Source organism: Papio anubis, chromosome 2, assembly GCF_008728515.1.
Source record: "Papio anubis isolate 15944 chromosome 2, Panubis1.0, whole genome shotgun sequence".
NCBI classification, from domain to species: domain Eukaryota; kingdom Metazoa; phylum Chordata; class Mammalia; order Primates; family Cercopithecidae; genus Papio; species Papio anubis.
Window position 1 is genome coordinate 81,844,813 of NC_044977.1, and position 23,964 is coordinate 81,868,776.

Consider the following 23,964-nt stretch of genomic DNA (forward strand, 5'->3'; position numbering starts at 1 on the left):
TGGCCTCTAAAGTGGACTGAAGCTCCCAGCCCAGCCAACTGCGGGAAAACTCCAGCACCCAGCAATGCTTACGCAGTGGGTCATGCCGGGTCCCAGCAATTGAGGCCGAGGTGGATCACTTGAGGTCGAGAGTTCAACACCAGCCTGGCCAACATAGTGAAAACTCATCTCTACTAAAAATAAAAAAATTAGCCGGGCATGGTGGCAGGTGCCTGCAATCCCAGCTACTCGGGAGGCTGAAGCAGGAGAATAACTTGAACCTGGGAGGCAGAGGTTGCAGTGAGCTGAGATGGCGCGACTGCACTTCAGCCTGGGTGACAGTGAGAGACTCCATCTCAAAAAACAAAAATAGACTCTTACTTCCCCAGCTCCTCGCAATTACACTGCCCCAGGCTCCTCCCTTGTCCCATCTATCCATCCAACAACGACAAAAATCCAAAATTTTCCTCAGCTCTTCCCTAGCACTTACAGCATTCCTATTGATTCTAGCCCAAATAGAACTCAAAACTGTCCCCCTCCTCTCCATCTGGAAGTTGCCTCCTAGTCTGACTCTGTCGCCGTCACAGACTTCCCAGCATCCGCCTGCTATGCCTTTGCCTCCACCCCTTCCCATTCCCAGTCAGCAACCTACTGATCACTTAGGGATGGCCCTAGATGCACTACTGCACTGGGTCCCAGAGACCTTAGATTATAAACCCAGACTCCTCATCACAGCCCACAAAACCCTAATTTGGAAGTTGTAAATTCCTAATTTGGCAGCCTGCAGCTGTGATCCACAGAAGGGAATGTTTGGAATGTCTCGGGGATGGGTGGAGACTGGGTCTCCAATTGTCCCATCTGACCCCCAAGGGCCAAACTAAGACTAATGAGCTTCCAGAGGTTGTCCCGATGGTCAAGTGTTAGGCATCTCCCCATAGGGCCTTCTCTAAAGTTGTTGTAACCTTCCCCCAAACAGGACTCCAACCTCTGCTTCAGGAAGCAGTGGGAAAAGACCATGCTTTAGAGTCAGTCCTAAATATCGGCTCATTTAATCAATTTCTGCTCCAGTTTACCCATCTTCAAAATGGAGATAATAATAACACTAATTACCCAAGTGGGGTACTGTGAGAATGAGCTATAAGGCACAGATCTCAATGCTTGGCTCACAGTAGGTGCTTAATGCAATCAATGAAAGCTGTGGTCTGCATTATAACGAATTAACAGACAGTACTGTCCAGGGAAGACTAGGCTCACTCATAAAGTGTTAAGTTCCCCATCACTACAGCGTGTGCAAGCACTTCTTGGTGCCCAAAGGATTCCAGTACCCACAACAGGTTGGCCTAACTCTTAAGGTCTCTCCAGCTTCCAGAGATCATGCTCCTCAGTGTCTGACTTTTAGTCCCCACGCTTCAAGTAACACCGACCAGGCACGTGTGCCCAGCGTGCACCCCGCAAGTCGGTCACCGCCTACTGTCAATAAAGTTGATTTGAGGCGGCTCCAGGCAGAGGGGCAGTGCCACCCATACAGCCACCTCGGCCTGGCCCCGCGGCCCCTCACCCGGTGGGCGGGGGAGGGGGGGCCGAGTCACGCAGGCGCCGCGCCTTGCCATTGGCCCGCGCCGGGGGAGGCGGGGCTTTCTCACGTCTGCCGGCCCCTCTGTGTTGTCATTTGGCAGCGGATAGAGGACACGATCAAGATGGCGGCGGTATCTGGCTTGGTGCGGAGACCCCTTCGAGAGGTAGGCAGCAGCGCGCGGCCTGTATTCCCACGCCACCCGTGTCCACCCTGCGTCCCGCCATCATCTTCCTCTTTCCCTGCCAGGTCTCCGGGCTGCTGAAGAGGCGCTTTCACTGGACCGCCCCGGCTGCGCTGCAGGTAACAGGCGCGGGCGCTTGTCGGACGAGGGCGGGGAGGGGCCCTCTTCTCTCGGGAAGGGGGCCGGAGTCGCGCCTGCGCGTGGCCGGCCGGCGCCGTGGGCCTGGTTTGCAGAGCCAGCATCCTCCCTGGAGCTCCTGCTGCCTCTGTCGCTGCCTGGCGCTTATCACCCCGGCGAGTCACTACCTCACAGCTGGCTGGGCAATGGGGGAAAACTAAGATTAGGCGTTTCTTCCCTCACTTCATGTTTTTTTTTCTTTAAATTGCAGCAAAATAGACCTAACTTAAAATGTACTTTTTAGAAGTGTATAATTCAGTGGCATTAAGTACATTCACCATGTTGTACAACCATTAACCACCATCCATTTCCAGAACTTTTTAATCATCCCAAACAGAAACTGTCCGTTGCTCGGTAACTCCTCATTTCCCTTAACCAAACCCGTGGTAACCCCTGTTGTACTTTTCTGTCTCTATGAGGTTACCTATTCTAGAATTTTATATAAGTGGCATAATTTGTCCTTTTGTGTCTGGCTTATCTGAGCGTAATGTCCTCAGGGTTCATCCATGTTGTAGCATGTGTCAGAGTTTGATTCCTTCCTAAGGCTGAATAATATATATATGTATGTATTTTTGAGATAGTCTCGCTCTGTCACTCAGGCTGGAGTGCAGTGGCGCGATCTGAGCTCACTGCAACCTCCACCTCCTGGGCTCAAGGGATTCTCGCGCCTCACACTCCTGAGTAGCTGTGATTACAGGCGGGCGCCACCACACCCGGCTGATTTTTGTATTTTTAGTAGAGACAGGGTCTCACCATATTGCCCAAGCTGGTCTTGAACTCCTGGCCTCAAGTGATGTGCCTGCCTTGGCCTCCCAAAGTTCTAGGATTACAAGCATGAGCCACCTCGCGTAGCCCTACATTTTCTTGTTTTTGTTTGTTTGAGACGGAGTTTTGCTCTTGTTATCCAGGCTGGAGTGCAATGGCACTATCTCGGCTCGCTGCAACCTCCGCCTCCTGGGTTCAAGCAGTTCTGCCTTAGCCTCCTGAGTAGCTGGGATTACAGGCGCCCGCCACCACACCCGGCTAATTTTTTTATTTTTAGTGGAGGCCAGGTTTCACCACGTTGATCCAAACCTGCCTTGGCTTCCCAAAGTGCTGGGATTACAGGTGTGAGCCACCGTGCCTGGCCTTGTTTTGTCTATTGTGAATAATGCTGCTGTGAACATTGATGTGCAAGTATATGCTTGAATCCCTGCTTTCAGTTATTTGGGGCATATACATAGAAGTGGAATTAATGGATTGTATGTTAATTCTCCTCTCCTTCCTTTTTTTAAAAACTATATTTTACCATTCATTATATTAAAATAGCAACTCCTACATTCTGGATGTAAAGTGTTTGGCACCTAGTGAGTGCTCAGTACACTAACACATACAGTCAAAGACCAACTATGTGTGATAGAAATGTTACTTTTAGAATTCTTTGAGTTTTTAAAGAGAAACTTGTTCTAGTGTTTTTATATTGTATGCTCTGGGCAGCCTAGGTAAATATAAAGGAAGAAAATCTTAGTTGAATATCAAACAATTCTTATTGACTGTTTTTGCATACCTGTGACAGGTGACAGTTCGTGATGCTATAAATCAGGGTATGGATGAGGAGCTGGAAAGAGATGAGAAGGTATTTCTGCTTGGAGAAGAAGTTGCCCAGTACGATGGGGCATACAAGGTAACTAAAATATATGAAAGTTATACAAAATTGAGGTCACTGTTACCCCCAGATACACTTAAGGGATCAAATCTTAATTGTAGGTTAGTCGAGGGCTGTGGAAGAAATATGGAGACAAGAGGATTATTGACACTCCCATATCAGAGGTAAGCCTTCCAGGGGGAAGCAGACCCTAGAGGGCATGTCTGTTAGTGTCCACTGTCTTCATTTTTATGGATTTTCACTTATGTTTATATTTTACTTTATAGATGGGCTTTGCTGGAATTGCTGTAGGTGCAGCTATGGTATGTAATACTCTTTATGGGAAGCTTATCCAAAGACATTTCTTGTTTTCTTTTGAGACGGAGTCTCACTCTGTCGCCCAGCCTGGAGTGCACTGGCATGATCTCAGCTTCCAGGTTCAAGCGATTCTCCTGCCTCGGCCTCCATAGTGACTGGGATTACAGGTCGTGCCACCATGCCCGGCTAATTTTTGTGTTTTTAGTAGAGATGGGGTTCTACCGTGTTGGCCAGGCTGGTCTCGAACTCCTGGCCTCAAGTGATTTGCCCACCTTGGCCTCCCAAAGTGCTGAGATTACAGGCGTGAGCCACTGTGCCCATCCCCAAAGATATTTAACATCACCTTTTAAAAACATTTGGGAAAAAAACAAAACAATTCCAAGTAGGTAGATGTGGTGGTGCTTGCCTGTAGTCCCAGCTACTCTGCATGCTGAGGCAGGAGGATTACTTGAGCCTAGGAGTTACAGGCTGCAGTGAGCTATGATGTGCGCCACTGCACTCCAGCCTGGGTGACAGTGAAACCCTGTTTATAAAAAATAAAAACATTATTTGAATGTTGGAAGACTTGGAGTGATTGTTTGCTAGTCTTTATTGCTGTTTCTAGTCTTTTTAACATCCACATTTTTGATTTTACAGGCTGGGTTGCGGCCCATTTGTGAATTTATGACCTTCAATTTCTCCATGCAAGCCATTGACCAGGTTATAAACTCAGCTGCCAAGACCTACTACATGTCTGGTGGCCTTCAGCCTGTGCCTATAGTCTTCAGGGGGCCCAATGGTGCCTCAGCAGGTGTAGCTGCCCAGCACTCACAGTGCTTTGCTGCCTGGTATGGGCACTGCCCAGGCTTAAAGGTGGTCAGTCCCTGGAATTCAGAGGATGCTAAAGGACTTATTAAATCAGCCATTCGGGATAACAATCCAGGTCAGCACAGGGACCCCTTGGTTTTTTTTTTGAAAATTGAAAAACTAAAATGATATATTTGCACAGAGGAAACCATTAAAGTCTTTTAGTTAGGCTTAGATATATCATATAAAATGTTAATAATTTATATAGTAAAGACAGTAAAGAATGTGCTTGCTTTTCCTATTTCCAACTATAAGGGGGCCAGCTAGGTAAGGGAGACATTTACTGCACACCCACAATACTGGTTTTAATAGATAAAATTATATTGACCAAACTACAAATTTAAGTACCTAAACTGCTCTCAAGGCTGCTGGTCGTGGTAGAAATAAGGCTAATCAGCACAGTGAAACTTCTCACAAGATAAATGATATTGCTTTGTATAGTTTTAGTCATTCTGCATGTGATTAGTTACTTTTGTTTAAATATTTATGTTTTTCAGTCGTGGTGCTAGAGAATGAATTGATGTATGGGGTTCCTTTTGAATTTCCTCCGGAAGCTCAGTCAAAAGATTTTCTGATTCCTATTGGAAAAGCCAAAATAGAAAGGCAAGGTAAGAGAACTAAGATACATAAACAGTATTTTTAATCCAGTCCCTCAATTTTGGTAAAATTTAACCTACAAGTTACTGTCATATACTTTGAAAAATTATAGAATGAGCTCAAGTTAAGAATGTGTGATGCCCCAATTTCTCATTCAGTTGTGCTTTTCTAGATCTCAGTCTGGTAGGTTTGTGTTTCATTTCTAGGAAGGCTGCCACATTCCTCAGCTCACTGGAATGAAGTTGAGTTGAAGACTTTATGAATGAACAAGAGCCACAGCTGGCTGCACAGTGGTGTAGCATCTTCAGTTTCAATCTGATCTCTCATCTGTGACCACTCTGTTTTCAGGAACACATATAACTGTGGTTTCCCATTCGAGACCTGTGGGCCACTGCTTAGAAGCTGCAGCAGTGCTATCTAAAGAGGGAGTTGAATGTGAGGTGAGTGGTCATTTACTTGTTATTAAAGAATTAGAAAGGCTCCTTTTAGATTTAAGACCCAGAAGAGTTCTGTAACAGGTTAATTAGATGTAAAACCTTGCTTTGTCACTCATTTGTGTCTCTGCTTAAAGCTGGAAACCTGCCTGCAGTTCACATACTTAGCTTTTTACCACTCAGGTCACTTAGGTTCTGGATCTTGTTTTTGAGAGATGGGGAGCTCTCTGAACCTCTTCTGGTTCTCAGTGATCCCCCCGAGAGAGAGAGAAAAAGTTTTATTCTGTTGCTCAGGCAGAAGTGCAGTGGCTGAATCCTAGCTCACTGTAACCTCTAACTCCTGGGCCCAAGTGATGCTCCCACCTCACCCTTCTGAGGTTCTGGATCTTTTAGAAACGTACCATGTGCTAGTTATACTTGGGCAAGTTATATACTCTAAATCTGTTTCATCAGCTATAAAATGGGGATAATGCTGTCCCATGATAGGGCAGTTGTGAGAATTACATTTAGTGTAGTGCTTGGGACATGATAGGCACTCAGCTGTTAACTGTTACTCATTTTGATGAGAGAATTTAAAGTGAAGGAGGATTGGCTGGGCATGGTGGATCATCTGAGGTCAGGAGTTCGAGACCAGCCTGGCCAACATGGTGGAACCCCATCTCTACTAAAAGTACAAAAATTAGCTGGGTGTGGTGGTCTATGCCTGTAATCCCAGCTACTCCAGAGGCTGAGGCAGGAGAATGGCTTGAACTGTGAAGGCAGAGGTGGCAGTGAGCCAAGATCACGCCACTACACTCCAGCCTGGACAGCAAGAGCAAATCTCCACCTCAAAAGAAAAAAAGTGAGGGAAGATGAATGAATCCTATAACTGCACAGAGCTGCTTGTGGTGGACATACAGATCTTTGTTTTAATTAAAATTTCTCCTTTTACAGTTTGTACATTCATGTACCTATTCATAGGCAGATTAGATTTTCCTAGATACAAAGATTAACAGGAAACAAAAAAGGAAATGGTATTATGGGGATAAGGCTCTATTTGTGCTTCAATAGCTCTGTAAACTTGATTATATTACCTGTTTAGGTGATAAATATGCGTACCATCAGACCAATGGACATGGAAACCATAGAAGCCAGTGTCGTGAAGACAAATCATCTCGTAACTGTGGAAGGAGGCTGGCCACAGTTTGGAGTAGGAGCTGAAATCTGTGCCAGGATCATGGAAGGTATTTCAAAGAAACTGGTTCTAGAATACAGTCAAGCTGTAGTAAACATCATGTACCTGAATACGTACAGGATAAAGAGATTGAAAGCTAGGAGTGGCCAAACGACTTGAACTTTAAACTTGTAAGTTTGGCATTTCTCCTCAGGCAAATATTTTAAAAGCAAATCCAGAAAGCAGTTCCCCATAATTAGCATTCCTTATGTTTTCTCTTCCTGGTGAGCCACACCTCTGTGCCAAGGTGGTAGTGCCCAGCTGGCATTTGCTCTCTCTCAGTTGAGCCTTCCTTCTAGGTCCTGCGTTCAATTTCCTGGATGCTCCTGCTGTTCGTGTCACTGGTGCTGACGTCCCTATGCCTTATGCAAAGATTCTAGAAGACAACTCTATACCTCAGGTCAAAGACATCATATTTGCAATAAAGAAAACATTAAATATTTAGTTTGGACTTGAGTATCAAGTCGTTGAAATTTATTTGAAATACTTGCTGGCACTGCACTTGTACTGCAAGACCTGACTACTCATAAAGGAAAACGATTTCTAAAGCAACAGCAGGTGTTTTTGTACAGGGAAGTTTAAATGTGTTTGTGTGGGGAAAACTCTCCACTCTCCTGCCCTAGATGCCATGCTTCCTTTTGTCTGTTACAGTTGCCACGTTCTTTGAATAACAAATTATATAACATTTTACCCTGTCTCACCACAAGGACAAAGTATGGATGTGGCAGAGTCCTGATGAAAGATATATCCAAACAAGATAACTTATATGTATAATATTAAAGCATATAGTATACATTTACTGTTAGTTTGTTTTGATAAGGAATAAAGGAATTAATTCCTCACTATGACTGGGTTTTTTTTTTTTTTTTTTTTGAGACAAGGTTTGGCTTTGTTCCCCAAGCTGGAGTGTGGTGGCACAGTCTCGGCTCACTGCAACTTCTGCCTCCCAGGTTCAAGTGATTCTCCTGCCTCAGCCTCAGGAGTAGGAAATTAGCCACCACATCTGGCTAATTTTGGTATTTTTAGTAGAGGTGGGGTTTCACCATGTTGGCCAGGCTGGTCTTGAACTCCTAACCCCAGGTGATCCATCCACCTCGGCCTCCCAAAGTGCTGGGATTACAGGCATGAGCCACCACACCTGGCCATGACTATTATATTTTTATATTAAAAGAATTGACTGGGCCAGGTGTGGTGGCTCATGCCTGTAATCCCAGCACTTTGGGAGGCCAAGGCGGGCGGATCATGAGGTCAGGAGATCGAGACCATCCTAACATGGTGAAACCCCATCTTTACTAAAGCCAGGCATGGTGGCACGCGCCTGTAGTCCCAGCTGTTTGGGAGGCTGAGGCAGGAGAATTGCTTGAACCCGGGAGGCGGAGTTTGCAGTGAGCCGAGATGGCGCCACTGCACTCCAGCCTGGGCAACAGAGCAAGACTCTTGTCTAAAAAAAAAAAAAAAAAAAAAAAGGCTGGGTGTGGTGGTGGCTCACACGTGTAATCCTAGCACTTTGGGCGGCCAAGGTGGGTGGATCCCTTGAGTGTAGGAGTTCAAGACCAGCCTGGGGAACATGGCGAAACCCCATCTCTACAAAGATAAGATAGAAAAAAAGTCAATGTGGGTAGAAAACTTGAAATTCTATTAAGAAATTAGTGCCACCAGGCACAGTAGCGCATGCCTATAATCCCAGCACTTTGGGAGGCTGAGGCAGGGATTGCTTGAGCCCAGGAGTTTGAGACCAGGCTGGGGCAACATTGTGAAAACACTGCCTACAAAAAAAAAAAAAAAAACAGGTATCTGGTGGTGTGCCTATAGGAGGGGCGCTGGAGCCCTGCAGTGACCTGTGATTGGGTCACTGCACTCCAGCCTGGGTGAAAGAGCAAAACCCTGTCTTAAAAATAACAACAAAAGAAATTAGTGCCATGGGAAAAATAAGCTGATACTGTACAAGAATTACCTGTTTGTATTCATATATCTGAACTATCCAAAATAGTCAGCAAAACTGACTTCAGAAGGACTCAGGCCTCAAGCCTTCATCAGGTCATCACCTAGGTTGCATCACACTTGAAACAGGAACTTCTCCACTGACTCTCTAAATGCCTAATTCTAATAGCATTCTTTTTAAAATTATGGCAAAGTTTATGTCAGGTGTTTTTCCCATTGCCAAAGATCAGATATTCTGTCAAATACTGCCCTCTTCAGAAGCTGAGATGGAAAAGATGGGTTTAAATTAGTTACAGAAGCATATAGGTGGTACCTAATTTAAGTAGCAAGACAGGATTTTTAGTTCTTAGAGGAAAAGTGAGACACAAAAGAATAGAGACAGGATAGGCAGGAAGGAAACCTCAGACTGTGTGAATCTATTCTTAACAACAGATGCTACAAAAAGTTATCATTGGAAATATCTCATCAAGCTACAGACAACACGTTTTCTTGACATCATTTTAATAAAAAATACAGCTGACATTTATCACAGATTACATGAAACTATACACAATGACATTCTCTCTGCATAGTAACCAACACTGATGTGTGTACTTGAATTTTTAAATGGATTATTTATAATCCGTTAAAGTGCAATTGAAAGGTTTAAGCAAATCAGGATAAAGGATCTAATAAATGAGTAACATTAAAAAGATGCTATATTGATATATTTAAATAAATCTTTCAAACATCTTAATTGATTTTTATAGATGCCAAATTTACTTCTGTTGTAACAATTACCTGCCCCCCTCAAACCCCAAACTTAATTGCTGAGAATTAAGAAGATCCTCTAATAGGCCATAGCTTTTTCTGATGCTAATATTTTTGTCTGTTTCAATACATTCTAACTAAAAAGAACTATGGGTCTAGAGTAGTTGCTTTAGCAGCCCTGAGTTCTATAACCACAATGGTATTACTGTTAGAACTTAAGAGAATGTTGTGAATGTTCCCCATTGTATTTGAGGGGAAAACGAAGAACTCAGTTGCTTTCTGATTCAGCAAAGTAACTATGCTTTGGGCTATAGTGTTAATGTCTAAGATAAAAGTAGCAAAAGTTGGAGTTATCTAAGAATCAGAAAATGCTTTAGAGAAATGAACTGTAAGAGGAATGTTTCTAGGAGCTGTCTGATGGGGTAGAAGGGCTTGCAACACAAAGGCCATTTACTGCTGTGATTGAATATTATCATTGTTTTTCTGTCTATTTCCTTTAGTTGGTGAAAATATTTCAATATGCTGCTGCCCCTGAAGCATGCCCATTAGAGGACAAACAAGACTCCTTTACAGGGTTAATAAAGGAGCAAAATCTTAAGGGAGCAATGCCAGCCTAACTTTATTCTGCTTAAAGAATTATTTCCCTCTTGAAAAGCTTCTTACATGAGCATCTGCAAAATAGTACTGTTTGTGGCTGTACTGGCTCAGCAATTATTTTCCCAGGAAGAGGGTAGTTTGGGGGTAGGGTTGAGTAGGAATAAAAAACAACTTTTCCTTCCAAGTGTAAACAGGAAGCTTCAGCCGATCTTCGGAGCACTGTGATCACAGGTTTTGGCTTTCCTCAAAGTTCCTTTTTGGAAATTCTGGATAGAGCTGAGCAAGGCCCCTCGGCTCACGCCATTCACAGCCTGAGACGAGAGCTGGGCAGGTGCCTCGGTGCTCGCAGGAGGCAAGGGAGCTGCTGGTGGTGGTGGAGGTGGAGGAGGTGGAGGTAATGCAGATATCCCTGTGTAGGAAGAAGGGGCAATCAGTATTCACCTCCGCAGCTGCCCTGCACACATGCTACTGCTCAGTCCTGAGCACAACGGACTGGTGAGAGTCCACATGTTTTCCTCAGAGGGACCAAGATACCTAGTACTGTATGAGTTCTTAAAATACTAAACAAAGCTAGAAGCATCAAAGGGGAATTAAAAGTTGCCATTTTTTTCAAACAATAGTCATGTTAAAGGCTGTTGGAACAAATAATTACAGATTACATGAAACCATATATGGTGACATGCTCTGCACAGATGAGGCTCTGACCCCATTTGCAAATATTAGTAATAGTCCCCACAGAAGAGTTCCATCTATCAGTTACTTTAGCCAGGTCCCAGGAAGCTCTGTCTACTTCTGAGCTAGCAATTAAAGATAGACATCTGCATGATGGAGTTGGCCTTCCTGAATGTCAGTTACTCATAAGGCATGAACAGTTCTTTCGTTGCTCCAACACACACAATATTTGAAGGATGTGATTTTATGTAAAATGACAAACCACTCAGCATTCTCAGCAAGGAATCAGTGCCTCCTGGGTTATTCATTTCCCAGAGGAGTCTGTCTCAAATAATAATTTCCTGATAGGTTGCATTAAAGAAATATAAAATGCTAATAACTGTTAGCAATGCAAAGCAGGGGGCAGAGGGGTCTCTCTGCCATGGTATTCTTACAGAGAAATATTTCTCAAGTACTGTTCTCTCCATTGTGGCCCAACCAAGGAACAGGACAGAACTACACTAAATGTGTCTTTGACGAAGCATCGGGAGAAACTAGAATGTCGTGTTGTACCGCAGTGGGCAAAGAGAAGGAAACTGGGCAGGTGTCTAAAACTTCCTTCTCTCAGCTTCCAGGCACATGGACATTTGCAACTCGAATTTTATGTTTTGGAATCAATGAATGGTTCTCTCAGGACAGAATAAACACGGAGTACAGAAAAAGCCTTGCCTTAAAGAATGTTCCTGTGTCACAGTTAGTTGCCTTGTCTCCTGTGACCTTGCAGCTCTCTGAGACTCTGCCTGTTAGATGTTGTCTCTGTCCCTCCCAGGGCTACCCCAGGGAGACATTCTGCCAGGTGGTTTCCCCTACACTGCTACTGAGTTGTGATAACAGGTAAAGCTACCCTACTTAAGTTTGTATGGATGAGTGGCTCAGAATCACCAATACAATACTCAAGTAAGTACATCCTTTTCACCAAGTGTAACAGGTATCGGTTAAAGTCTTACAATAGAAAATCACTTACCTTTCTTTACATCTTTTACTCAAACCTAAGGCAGCTGAAATTAAAGAACCACACAAACACACACGCTCATGCTCTGCAATCTTGGAATGCTCAAATATAGCAATACAAATAAAGATTAAATACAGACAAATGACCAACATGTTCATTGGTTCTACACAATAACAGCTGATGAATGAAATTCTGTTATGTTTTATGCTAAGGTGGATTGTGGGAAAATGTTCCTGGCTTTATGTCAGAGGGTTACAGAGATAAAAATGACTTTAAACCTGAAGTAACTGCTGAAGTGGGAAAGTGGAGAATAAGCGTGTGTGATAAGCATTCCTCTGAAGAGGACTTCTGGAGAGCAACCAGTGAAATACCAGGAGGAGGGGAGACCTCTGCTGAAGGTTTTTGGAACTGAGTCTCTTGACTGCAACACCAAGTGGGCCCGAAGGAGTGAGCTCTGCCCACCTGGGGGTGAGTAGGTACCAATGCCCTTCCCAAGCACCCTCCCACCCAATGGCCAGAAAAGGGCAGTGGAATCTGGACTTGATATTCAGGGCCACGTAGTGTAACAGAAGGAGCTCCAGGATTTCTGCCTCCCAGGTTTGTGCTTTGACTCCCTGCAGAAGAATCACTGTGCAGTTAAGGACGGGCTCTTGGCTGCGGCAGTACTTGGGAATTCTACTAAAGGCCCAGCACTGGCCATCTAGAGACTGATTAGCCCTCCAGGCAAGGATTCTGGGAGGCTGCAGATGGGCATCAGGGCTGGGCTCAGGGGTAGGGGCTACCATCTTGGCACAGAACAAAACTGCTTGGCCTCACAAAGAACCAACCCTTGGTTTTTGCCTCATTACCAAGCCCTCAAAATTAGAAGTGCAAATGCACCACCACAGAGTTTGGGAGTTGGAGGTGGGGTTCAGTACATGGATTTTCCACTGTCCAAGTGAAGGCTGAAACTGTTGTCACTTTAAATGACTCTCTTTGAAAATGTAGGTGGTGTCAATAAATACACTGTCCTAAGGGCTCCAGGGTAACCTGTGCCTGTAAAGCAGATGGAACGAAAAGACAGGCAGCAGGATCTCCCTGATGTGGCCTCAGCAGGCCGGAGCAGTCCAGTGGGGCTTGATGTCCCAGCAGGTCATCCGCTTTTCCCCACTGGGCCTGCAACAACTATGGTGGCTCTTATGTACAACCAGGGCAAGGAAGGCCAGAACCCAGCTTGCCAGTTTGGAACACTCTGGAGGGGAGAGGAGGTCTAGAGGTCAGAAGGTGGAAACTGGAGGAGGCAGGAACATAGACCTGGGACTCGGTCTCACTCAGTCTGCCCCATTGATTGTTTTTGGCTTTTCCTTTTGGCCCTTTCCGTGGTCCACAAGCTTCCTGAAAGGTCCATTGGGGCTTGACTTACAACACATGGCTAACAATGGAGGGAAGAGGGGGCAGGGGCAACGAGGGCCAAATGAAAGTTGACCATTTGGCCTGTTGCAAACCTGGGAACAACTGCCTGCTGCCTGTGCTCTCTCCATCCCTAAAATGTGAGTAAGTCCCTCCTGCCAAGAGACCTCCAATACCCTTATCTCCAGGCCACATACAAGAGCAGACCGATTCCATGTTAGACTGATGATACCTGAATTCGCACCCAGGATGGGGGATGCTGCAAACGGCTTACCTTCAGTTATGACCAAGTCAGTCCCGATTTCTCCCATCTCACTTTCTCTTAGACAAAATCCCTGAGAGCCAACTGCTTACTCCACCCACCCCCAAATCCTCTCCACCAAACCACATGGGAACCTGGCAATCCAGCAGAGGCCCTGGCAGAGGGCAGAGAATGCTGCAGGGAGAGCGTAGGTCAGATCTAGGGAGGAATGCCAGGCCAGAAACACCCTCAACAGCCTTGTGGACAGGATGTCTGAGGGTTCCCTCCTTGACTCCTTTTCTTTTTGAGATGTAGTCGCGCTCTGTCACCCAGGCTGGAGTGCAGTGGCACGATCTTGGCTCACTGCAAGCTCCACCTCCCGGGTTAAAGCGATTCTCTGCCTCAGCCTCCCGAGTAGCTGGGATTGCAGGCATGTGCCACCATGCCCAGCTAATTTTTATATTTTTAGTACAGACGGGGTTTCACTGGGGTTTCACCAGGTTGGCCAGGCTGGTCTTGAACTCCTGACCTTGTGATCCACCTGCCTCAGCCTCCCAAAGTGCTGGGATTACAGGCGTGAGCCACTGCGCCCGGCTCCCCTCCCCACTGACTCTTAGGCCCATGTTAGCAGCCAGCAGTGGGTAATCTACAGGTCTCTCTAATTCCAAGCTCCTCTGTGGTCACATACAAGAGGGGAGGCCAAGTGGCCACGAGACCACACTAGGGTAACACCAGACTTACCAGCCACTCTCAGGAGAGAACCGAAGCAGGCAGCCCCCAGCTCTTAGGAGAACCACCTTCTCCTTTGGCCTCAGGCAGGTGAGGAGGCTGTACTCCTGTCACAGCTCGAGAATTATAAAGGATGCTTACAAAAGAACTGTTTTTCCCTACCTCAGTTATAAAAGCCAGTAAGTTGTCTCCCTGTAACCAAGAACTCAACTGCCTAACCCTCTTTCCTCTTCATCAGAGTAACTAGGGAACCAACATTTTTGCAGCAACAGGACTTTTGAGAGTTATGGTTTCCAAAATTAAAATATACCAAAATGCCATGCAGTTGATTTGCAGGTTTTAGAGCTGTATTTTAAAACTGAAATCAGAGTGAAAATGAAGATTTTGAAAGTCATGATGAAAATGAAATGAATATAGATGAAGTCACTGGGTGCTTTTTTAAAGATGCTGTATTTCATTTAAATATTCAGATAAGGAAATAGTCTCAAATCTGCTTTCCCACTTGTTAATCACTTCAAAAATCGAGACACTTTGGGTCCTATATCACACACAGAAACAGAGCATCTTTAAAGTTAGAGAAATCAGCATAGTTTACTTTACCGAAAATTCACGTTCAAAATGGTGCATGCTCTACTGAAAACAGCAAAGAGAGAAAGAGAAAGAGGGGACACAAGTCATTATTCAGATTTTAGTGTCATTTAATCAAATAGTAACAGACAGTAAAATATTAGTCTGAGTCACAGGATATACTCAAATTAACCACAAAAGGCACTGGTTTGTAAACACAATTGTGAGGCTTTTAAAACATGGCAAACGTATTTATAGAATAACCAATGAGTCGCTTTTTGAGCCACCTAATGAGTTGCTTTCTTCTTCATGTTCTTTGTCCTCTCAGCCAGTTAGATACTATTTTTATTTATTTACAAGCACGATGCTCACTTCAGAAGAGCCATGAAGGTTTTAACTCTGAAGAGCAGAATGGATATGAGGAATGTACTTAGTTCTATTATTAAACAAGGACGGCTGATCAAGAGGGGGGAAAAATGAAAACCCACCACTTTTTTCCAAGCAAGTCTTCTAGAGTCTACAATGGATTTGTCTCTTTAAAGTTGGGAGGAGTGTGAGCAGGCCTAAGGCCAGAGATCCTGGGCAGGCATCGTCAAGGCGGAAGCACTGGGCCCCTCCCTGAGGCCCTGTGAGCCCCTCCCTAGAGGCTGAATTGGGCAGTGAAACTTACTTAAGGCTATAAAGCCGTTTTAAAAAGGAAAGCAAGGCAAATGTTTTTCTTGTCTTCTTTTAAACTGACTAGATCCCCAGCTAAATGTGAAGGATCATGCTTTGGTAAATCTCAGAGTTCCTAATGAACCAACTCTGCCCCACAGCTTTCTCCTGGAAAGGGGTTGGGAAACTGGGAAAAGAGGCCCTCCAGCCTTCTCAGTCCCATTGTCCCCCAAGGCTAGCCAGAGAAACTAGAATCCCTCTTTCTCCAAGGTGGGTCGTAGAAACAGAAACCCTTTTCCCCAAAGCCCGCTATCATACCTAAAAATATTACTCTCCCTCCACCTTTCTGTGTAAAAACTGTTCATAAAGAAATCACTTGACTGGGCATGGTGGCTCACGCCGGTAATCCCAGCACTTTGGGAGGCCAAGGTGGGTGGATCACCTGAGGCCAGAAGTTCGAGACCAGCCTGGCCAACGTGGCGAAACTCTGTATCTACTAAAAATACAAAAAAGTAGCCGGGCGTGGTGATGGATGCCTGTAGTCCCAGCTACCTGGGAGGCTGAGGCAGGAGAATTACTTGAACCCGGGAGGCAGAGGCTGCAATGAGCCGAGATCGCGCCATTGCACTCCAGCCTGGGCAACAAGAGCGAAACTCCACATCAAAAAAGAAAAGAAATCGCCTGACCTACCTTGTCTGACTATAGGTCATAAGACCCCCATTCCAGAGAGGGTCCTGCCCACACCCAGAAGGAAGGAATGCTGCTCAGACAGGCTGAGAACAATCTAGATAGACAGCCTTGCTGGGTTTCCCCACTCAGCCTATTAGCATTAGATCATAGCCTTTTCCTCCAATCATATTTCCACACAGCTGTCCATACTTTGTTGAACCTAAGCATAAAAATGGACAATTTTCCCTGTACCTTTGGGTCTTCATTCTGAAGGCTCCTGTGTATACACATTAAATAATAAACTCATATGCCTTTTCTCTTATTAATCTGTTTTGCGAGTTGAATTTTAAGCAAACCTTCGGAGGGCTCCCACACCTCTTTCTCTGCAGATTTGAAACTTCCCTTTCTCTGCACTCATTCTTGCAAACTGGGTTTTCTACAAACTGCCAGCTCTCTCACCTCAAAATTATTGCTTAAAATATAAACTACAAGTAAGAACAGCTAGAATTATCCGATTGCAGGACATTCTTTTTTTTTTTTTTTTTTTTTAAAAAGCAGGCACACAATTGCTGGAAAGGGCTCATAAGAGTAAGACCCCTTCACTTAGAAACCAAGATTAAGACCACCTTTAGCTGCCAGTTTATACCCGATAGTGCTTTACTGCTTATAAAGCCTCGCCATGTATGCCACCTATCTAATAAAGAGCGAGACTTCTTTTAAAAGACAGCCTCAAGAAATTATTTGTCCAAGGTCATAGTGGGAATGTGGCAGAGCTAGGTAGGACTCAAGCTCTGGTTTACTGACTCAACATTCAGGGTTCTTTTCACGCCAGCCGAACACAGTATTTAAGAGTACGGGCCTTGCAGTGCACCCTCAGAAAGCAGGCACTCAGTATATCAATGGGGTAAATGAACAACGACAGAACAAGTTACACTCCTGGCTCTAGCACCCGCCTAACTTGTGTGACCTTGGTCAAAGTCTCTTAACCCTACTAGAGCATCAGTTTCTTCAACTGTAAAATGGAGCTAAGCTGGAGTCCACTCACACTGGAAAAGAAGGTATTCACGATGATTAACTGAAACAAATGACTATAAAGCAACAGTGCCTGGCACAAAATAAGTGTTCCAAATATATTAGATATAATTATTTTAAATAACAATGTAGGGTCCTCTGCTTACTTAGCTTTCCCAAAATACTCTTTTACAAACCCATTTTTTTAGAAAAAGGGCCGTGATCCCACCATTATGGGAGGCCAAGGCGGGCAGATCACTTGAGCCCCAAAGCTCAAGACCAGCCTGGGCAACATGGCAAAACCCGTCTCTACCAAAAAGACAAAAATCAGCCAAGGGTGGCGGCACATGCCTGTAGTTCCACTCAGGAGGCTGAGGTGGGAGGTTAAGGCTACAGGGAGCCGTGATTGCACCACTGCACTCCAGCCAAGGTGACAGAGAGAGACCTTGTCTCAAAAAAACAGATAGCAAGGCAATAGGCCTGTCTGCTCCCGAAGGAGGGTGGGAGGGAATCTTTGCGTGTGTGTAAATTGGGTCCTTTACAACCTATCAGTTCTCTGAATAGAGGATAAACACTAGTTGGTGGTATTACCATGAAATAAACCAGGATAAAGAATTGTGAAGTCCTGGAAAGAGGGACCTTCCTGAGGCAGAAAACAACCTTTTGCAGAAAAGACAGTGCTAGGAATGTTATTACTGAAAAAACAGGGGTCTCAGCAAAAGAGTCTTAGAGAATCCCACCCCACCCAATGCAACTGCCAGCAGACTTAGAGAAAGGATATTTCTCCCATCAACTTGGTAAGGATCTCAAGAAGGAGCCCCCAGAGAAGATGCTGCAGTAAGAAAAGGGAGGGGCCCCAGCCCTTACACAATTGCTGGAAAGGGCTCATAAGAGTAAGACTCCTTCACTTAGAAACTGAGATTAAGACCACCTTTAGCTGCCATAAATGTGCTTACGACTGATGCTTTAGGGAAGAAAGGCACTGCTGCTGAATTCAACTTACCTAAGCTGATCTATTGCTGAGCAAACTGCCAAAGGCCAGAGTTCACAGTGGATTCAGGATTTAGAGTGTGCTTGATTAGAAAGAACTGTGAGGCCAGGTGCTGTGGCTCACATCTATAATCCCAGCAATTTGGAAGGCTCAGGTGAGAGAAGCACTTGTGCCCAGGAGTTTGAGACCAGCCTGGGCAACATGGTGAGACCCCTGTCTCTACAAAAAATTTAAAAATTAGCTTGATCTGGTGGTGCACGCCTATAGTCCCAGTCTCTCGGGAGGCTGAGGCAGGAGGATCACTTGAGCCCAGAAGAAGGCCGACCTCCAGTTCTGCAAGGAAGAACAGCCTAAGCAGGGGCTGGCCAGCCAAAAGTTGCAATCCTGGCTGGGCACAATGGCTCAAGCCTGTAATCGCAGCACTCTGGAGGCCGAGGCAGGTGGATCACTTTGAGGTCAGGAGTTCAAGACCAGCTGGGCCAACATAGTGAAACCCCATCTCTACCAAAAATACAAAAAAATTAGCCAGGCGTGGTGGTGAGTGCCTATAATCCCAGCTACTCGGGAGACTGAGGCATAAAAATTGCTTGAACCCAGGAGGTGGAAGTTGCAGTGAGCCAAGATTGCACGACTGCATTCCAGCCTGGGCAACAGACCAAGACTCTGTCTCAAAAACAAAAATGGTGTAATCCCTAGGCGCAGAGTCCTGCTGTCACTCCGCAGAGGCCTTGAAGGCAGAGCAAGCCTATGTAAATCGAAGATTTGCCAAGCATCTCCTACACATGCCCCATACCCTAGAAGAAGGAAAGTTGTACAGAGAGGCCAAGCAGAATCTGAACAAACAGGCCTTGCTGGGGTTATATCATACCCTTTTTGTCCAATCACACTGAGATGGAACTGGGACCACCCCCAACTTTTAGGGACCTGTAAACCTCAAGGCATGGAAATAAGGGAAAATCCAAATGTTCCTTTAAGAAAAATTTCAGGCATCCAGCTAGCCCTAGAGGTAATTAAGTGACTTGGTAAACAAGAAGGTAATAAGTGGCTGAAGAACAATAGCCAAAGAAGTTAAAGCTCCAGAGAAGTTCCCTTGCCCTATAGAAACTAAAGATAAGATCTTAACATATGTCCCTGAGTTGTCTTTCAAACGCTCAGGCCCCCACTGAAGACCCTCACCACAAAGATCCCAGATTAGGAGGAAAAGAAGACTAAACTGTACCCATTATGGATCCCACTGTCCTTTGTTCTAAGTTTCTTCCTGAGAGGCTTGGAGAAAGTCACTCCCCCTAGCAAGTTAGCATTTTTCTACTGACCCCAAAATTCTTAGAGCTTCTGCAACTAAGATCAACTGCAAGTTAGATCTCTGAATCTACCTGTGAGCACCCCCTACCCCCAAGATGTCCCGCCCTTTTAAACTTAAACCAATGTGCAACCTCCGTGTACTGATTTGTAATTTTGCCTGTAGCTTCTGTTTTCCTGAAATTTACCCCACTGTTAAAAATCCTTGCCTGTAAGCCACCTGGAAGGTCAGATTTTTGAGCATTTCACTGCCTGGTCCCCCTTGCACAGCACTTTGCAATAAATGCCTTCCTTTCTATCACTGAAACAGCCTTGGTGTGGGGATCTGGTTTTATTGCACTGGGTGAACGGACCCAAATTGGGTTCTATAACAACATTTCTATATGGTTGTCAATCATGCCTATCTGATGACATCTCCATAAAAGGCCCAAGAGAGCAGGGTTTGGAGAGCTTCCAGATAGCTGAACATGCGGAGGTTCCTGAAGGGTGATGTGCCCAGGGAAGGCAGGGAAGCTCCTTCCCCCACACTTCGCCCTATGCATCTTTTCATCTGTATCCTTTGTAACATCTTTTTTTTTTTTTTTTTTTTTTAATTTTTTGAGATGGAGTCTCGCTCTGTCACCCAGGCTGGAGTGCAGTGGCTGGATCTCAGCTCACTGCAAGCTCCGCCTCCCGGGTTCACACCATTCTCCTGCCTCAGCCTCCGGAGTAGCTGGGACTACAGGCGCCCGCCACCTCGCCCAGCTAGTTTTTTGTATTTTTTTAGTAGAGACGGGGTTTCACCGTGTTAGCCAGGATGGTCTCGATCTCCTGACCTCGTGATCCGCCCGTCTCGGCCTCCCAAAGTGCTGGGATTACAGGCTTGAGCCACCACGCCCGGCTGTAACATCCTTTATAATAAACCAGTAAACATGCTTCCCTGCATTCTGTGAGCTGCTCCAGCAAATTAACAGAAACTAAAGAGGGGGCTGTGGGAACTCCTACTTGAAGCTGGTTGGTCAAAAGTTCTGGAGTCCCATCCTTGCAAATAGTGTCAGAAAGAGCAGGTCGTTTTGGGGACTGAGCCTCAACCTGTGGAGTCTGACACTATCTCCAGGTAGATACCCAGCTGGTATCCACAGCAAAACTGATTGCTTAATTGGTGGTGGACAGAACCACTCCCCCATGCCCTGACATTTGGTTACAGAAGTCTGTCTGTGTTGATTATTATTGTGTTGAGTGACAGAATAAGAAAAAACACTTTTGAGTGTGAGTTTTTTCCTAAACAGTGTCTACTGTTTTGGAGCTTCTGAGAGGCACTGGAAATGTGACTCCACAAGAGCTAGGGCCTTGTCTAGCCATTTCTGTAACCCAGGGCCAAGCACAGTCCTTAGCAAACCATAGGTTCTCAGTAAATGCACCTTGACTACATCTTGAATGAATAAACTCCCTTGGGTTGAAATACTTAGGGCCTGAAATGCTAGGTTGCCAGGCAAATGCTCAATATTAGTTACCATTTTCATGAGATGCATTACAGGAAATGCCCAGCAGAGGTCAGATTGCAGGCTGAGTCAGTTTCATCAACAAAACATTAAGGAGATAAAAGAAAGGAGGAGCCAGTATTTGCTGGGAACCTCTCATCTCTGCCAGGCACTCTCACTCTGCCAGGCATTGTGCTGGGGCCTCACATGTGTTTTCCTTCTAAATCCTCAAGACTCCCCTTCAGGCTGGGTGCTATCAAATTCACAGGAATGCCCCTCCCACTCACCTCCAAGTTTTCCCAACATTGACTCTAATTACACAAGATTCCTCTTTTTTTCTCTTATTCTAAAAGTTACCTTATCTCATGCAGACTTGCTACTGTATGAGACAGCGCCCATTTAAACACAGATAAATTAGAGAATTCCCCCCAAAAGTCCAAATAGATTGTTTTTTTTGTTTTTTTTTTTTTCTTTTTTTTTTTTTGAGATGGAGTCTGGCTCTGTCGCCCAGGCTGGAGTGCAGTGGCCTGATCTCAGCTCACTGCAAGCTCCGCCTCCCGGGTTTATGCCATTCTCCTGCCTCAGCCTCCCAAGTAGCTGGGACTACAGGCGCCCGCCACCTCGCCCGGCTAGTTTTTTTTTTTGTATTTGTTAGTAGAGACGGGGTTTCACCGTGTTCGCCAGGATGGTCTCGATCTCCTGACCTCGTGATCCGCCCGTCTCGGCCTCCCAAAGTGCTGGGATTACAGGCTTGAGCCACCGCGCCCGGCCCACGCCTTGCTTGTTAAAGGAGGATTTATGGATTCTCATTATTAATTTTCTCCAATTTTCTTAATATGCCCAAGTGGTGTTAAATTAACATTCTATCTTCTAGGAAATGGCTCAATATAGTCTGGGCAGTAGATCACCACACATTTCTAATGGGACTAAACAGTTTATCTCCACAAAAGACAAAAAAGGCCTATTTTCTGTCTTGATCAACATTTGGGGGCTTTCTTGGGAAATCTGACAAAGTAAGATAAGGACAAGAATATCCTTCCATGGACCAGGAACTCTGCTACCCAAAACAGGCCCTGGCCCTAGAACATTCAGCAGTAAGGCACCAGTAACCACCCTCAGCCAGAAGTAAGTCATTCACACTAGTCCCCTTGTGTTTGCTTGCTCTCATTTTCTTAGGAGGGTCAGTTAGAAGCATTTGAGTGGAGTTGAGGAATGCTCTTGGCAGCTCCTGGGTGCTGTGTTAGGTATTAACAATGAATATAGGATCAACTCATATACCAATCCCCTGCCAGTGACTCTCCCTTCACACAGCTGTAGGAACCCTTCCAAGCACAGCCAGCAAGCTCTGAGTGGCAGAGGCAGCTCCTCGCACATCTAAAACAACTGGTTCATTTAAGAAGCAAAAGGAGATACTGGCGTCCCAACTGTTTTTACTGGGCTTGCAAAAGACTAGGAGAGACATCTTGGCTCAAAAATAAAAGAAAGATATCATGGGGCTACTCCACAAAATCAGGGATTATTTTTATAAGCAGTCTCCAAGATAAATTCCTTTTACATTTTTCAATCAAAACTTGTATCTAATTTACAAAGGAGAAACAAAGGCTAATAACAGAAAAATATTCAGATAATTAAATACATTACAGAGCAAAACAGAGTCAAATCGTTGCCATAAAATCAGAAACACAGTGACTCTTTCACTCCTCCACCTAGACATCTTACCAGTTGTGCTCTGTGACAAAACTGACCCTATGGACGGGCTCCCTGAGGAGAGAGGCCTGGCAGGACGGGACGCCTGGGCCACAGTGTGTTTGTGTTGTTCAGCTGAGCATGTACCAAGACAGGCTCCAATCTGAGGAGCTCTGTATGAAACTTTTCAGCAAAGACAGCAAGCTGGAGCCAGGGGGTGGCCAGTGGCCCTGAAACTGGTCCATTCCCTGTGAAAACTGAGCTTGGAAATCTAGCCCCTCAGCTCTCCCAAATGACACTGCTTATTTGCACTCCCACTGATCTCTATTGAGAAAGCTGCTGCTATCTAACCCCTGAAATTGTTGGGCCAAGGCAGGAAGAGGCAAAGCCTGCTCCTCCTGTTGGCAGACAGGAAGGTGGCATGTCACTTTACTCCATCACTAACCTGATGTAGAGGGTGGAGTTGGCGATGACGGGGACGTGAGAGGTGAGCTGGCCCCAGATCCTGCTAAGATAAAACACAGAGAAACCCTCATGGGGACCAATGAAAGACATTTGGAATTTGGCCCAGGCTGGGACCCACTGCTGTCTGAGAATCTATACTTGGCTTAGTGTGTGAGCCTTGTGAAACAAGATGATGAGGGACAAAAAAACTCAAGAGACTGGACCCAATGACAGGCTTTTACTCTGGTGCAAGGTCCACCTCCTTCCCCAAGCTACTAAAAGCTCCTTGCCTCCCACTGCTCCCCAAAGCCTGCCTGGTTTGAAACTTTGTACAATCAACAGCTTATGCAATTGTCTGCAATATCTCTTCCTGACCCAATCTCCACTCCTGGGTAATGACAAATGACAGAGGCCACAAGTGGTACAGGGGACAGAGAGGTGCAGAGCAGCCTGCTAGGGGCTTCCAAAGGAAGGGAGAGCTCCCTACAGCATCTACCCAGTAACATATTCTGCAGAACTTCCATTTTATCAGCAAGAAGAGTCAACTAGATAGGGTCTATTCAGTTCATGGATTTCACAGGCCTTTTCTTACCTAGAATCAGTAAATACCCTTATTCACATTAAAACAATGTGCAAAATCCCACCTGTTGCATGCTTTTTCTGGATCTAGTAACCTTATTATATTGTAAATATTCCCGAGTTCTCAGTATCTCCCTATTACTTGGTGATCCCGAGAAAATATCTTCCTGAGCTGACATGAAGTGGCCCAATGAGCAGAGGTTCCTACATAAGCCTTTCTGTGGACACAGAAAGCCCCCTCCCACACATAGAGATCCTATGGAGAGGTTAACCAAATCTCCCTAGTCAGGTGCTTTCTGAGCTGATGGGCACACACACCCACAGGGAGGGCTGTCATCACATGCCTGAG

At 45.4% G+C, this 23,964-nt stretch overlaps 2 protein-coding genes across 27 annotated transcripts in view; one reads left to right on the forward strand and one right to left on the reverse strand.

Moving 5' to 3' along the window:
* The first annotated feature begins 1,588 nt into the window (after window positions 1-1,588).
* Window positions 1,589-7,790, forward strand: PDHB (pyruvate dehydrogenase E1 beta subunit). Its single transcript, XM_021934282.2, has 10 exons — window positions 1,589-1,718; window positions 1,802-1,855; window positions 3,469-3,576; window positions 3,660-3,722; window positions 3,825-3,860; window positions 4,492-4,777; window positions 5,199-5,309; window positions 5,647-5,738; window positions 6,814-6,955; window positions 7,245-7,790. The coding sequence occupies exons 1-10, from the start codon at window positions 1,677-1,679 to the stop codon at window positions 7,388-7,390; spliced, it is 1,080 nt and encodes a 359-aa protein (XP_021789974.1). The 5' UTR covers window positions 1,589-1,676; the 3' UTR covers window positions 7,391-7,790.
* A 1,580-nt stretch (window positions 7,791-9,370) lies between these two features.
* Window positions 9,371-23,964, reverse strand: part of PXK (PX domain containing serine/threonine kinase like) — a 97,989-nt gene continuing 83,395 nt past the window's right edge. For 5 of the 26 annotated variants that reach the window (XM_017955344.2, XM_031663232.1, XM_003894246.4 and 2 more), the window contains 2 exons: window positions 23,038-23,100; window positions 9,371-10,642 (listed from right to left, as the gene is read on the reverse strand). In XM_017955344.2, coding sequence (XP_017810833.1) covers window positions 10,434-10,642; window positions 23,038-23,100 — 272 coding nt within the window. In that variant the 3' untranslated portion in view covers window positions 9,371-10,433. Of the gene's footprint in view, window positions 14,889-21,577; window positions 23,101-23,964 lie in introns of those variants that run through there. The other 21 variants (XM_009200459.3, XM_031663240.1, XM_009200452.2 and 18 more) reach the window with 14 other exon arrangements.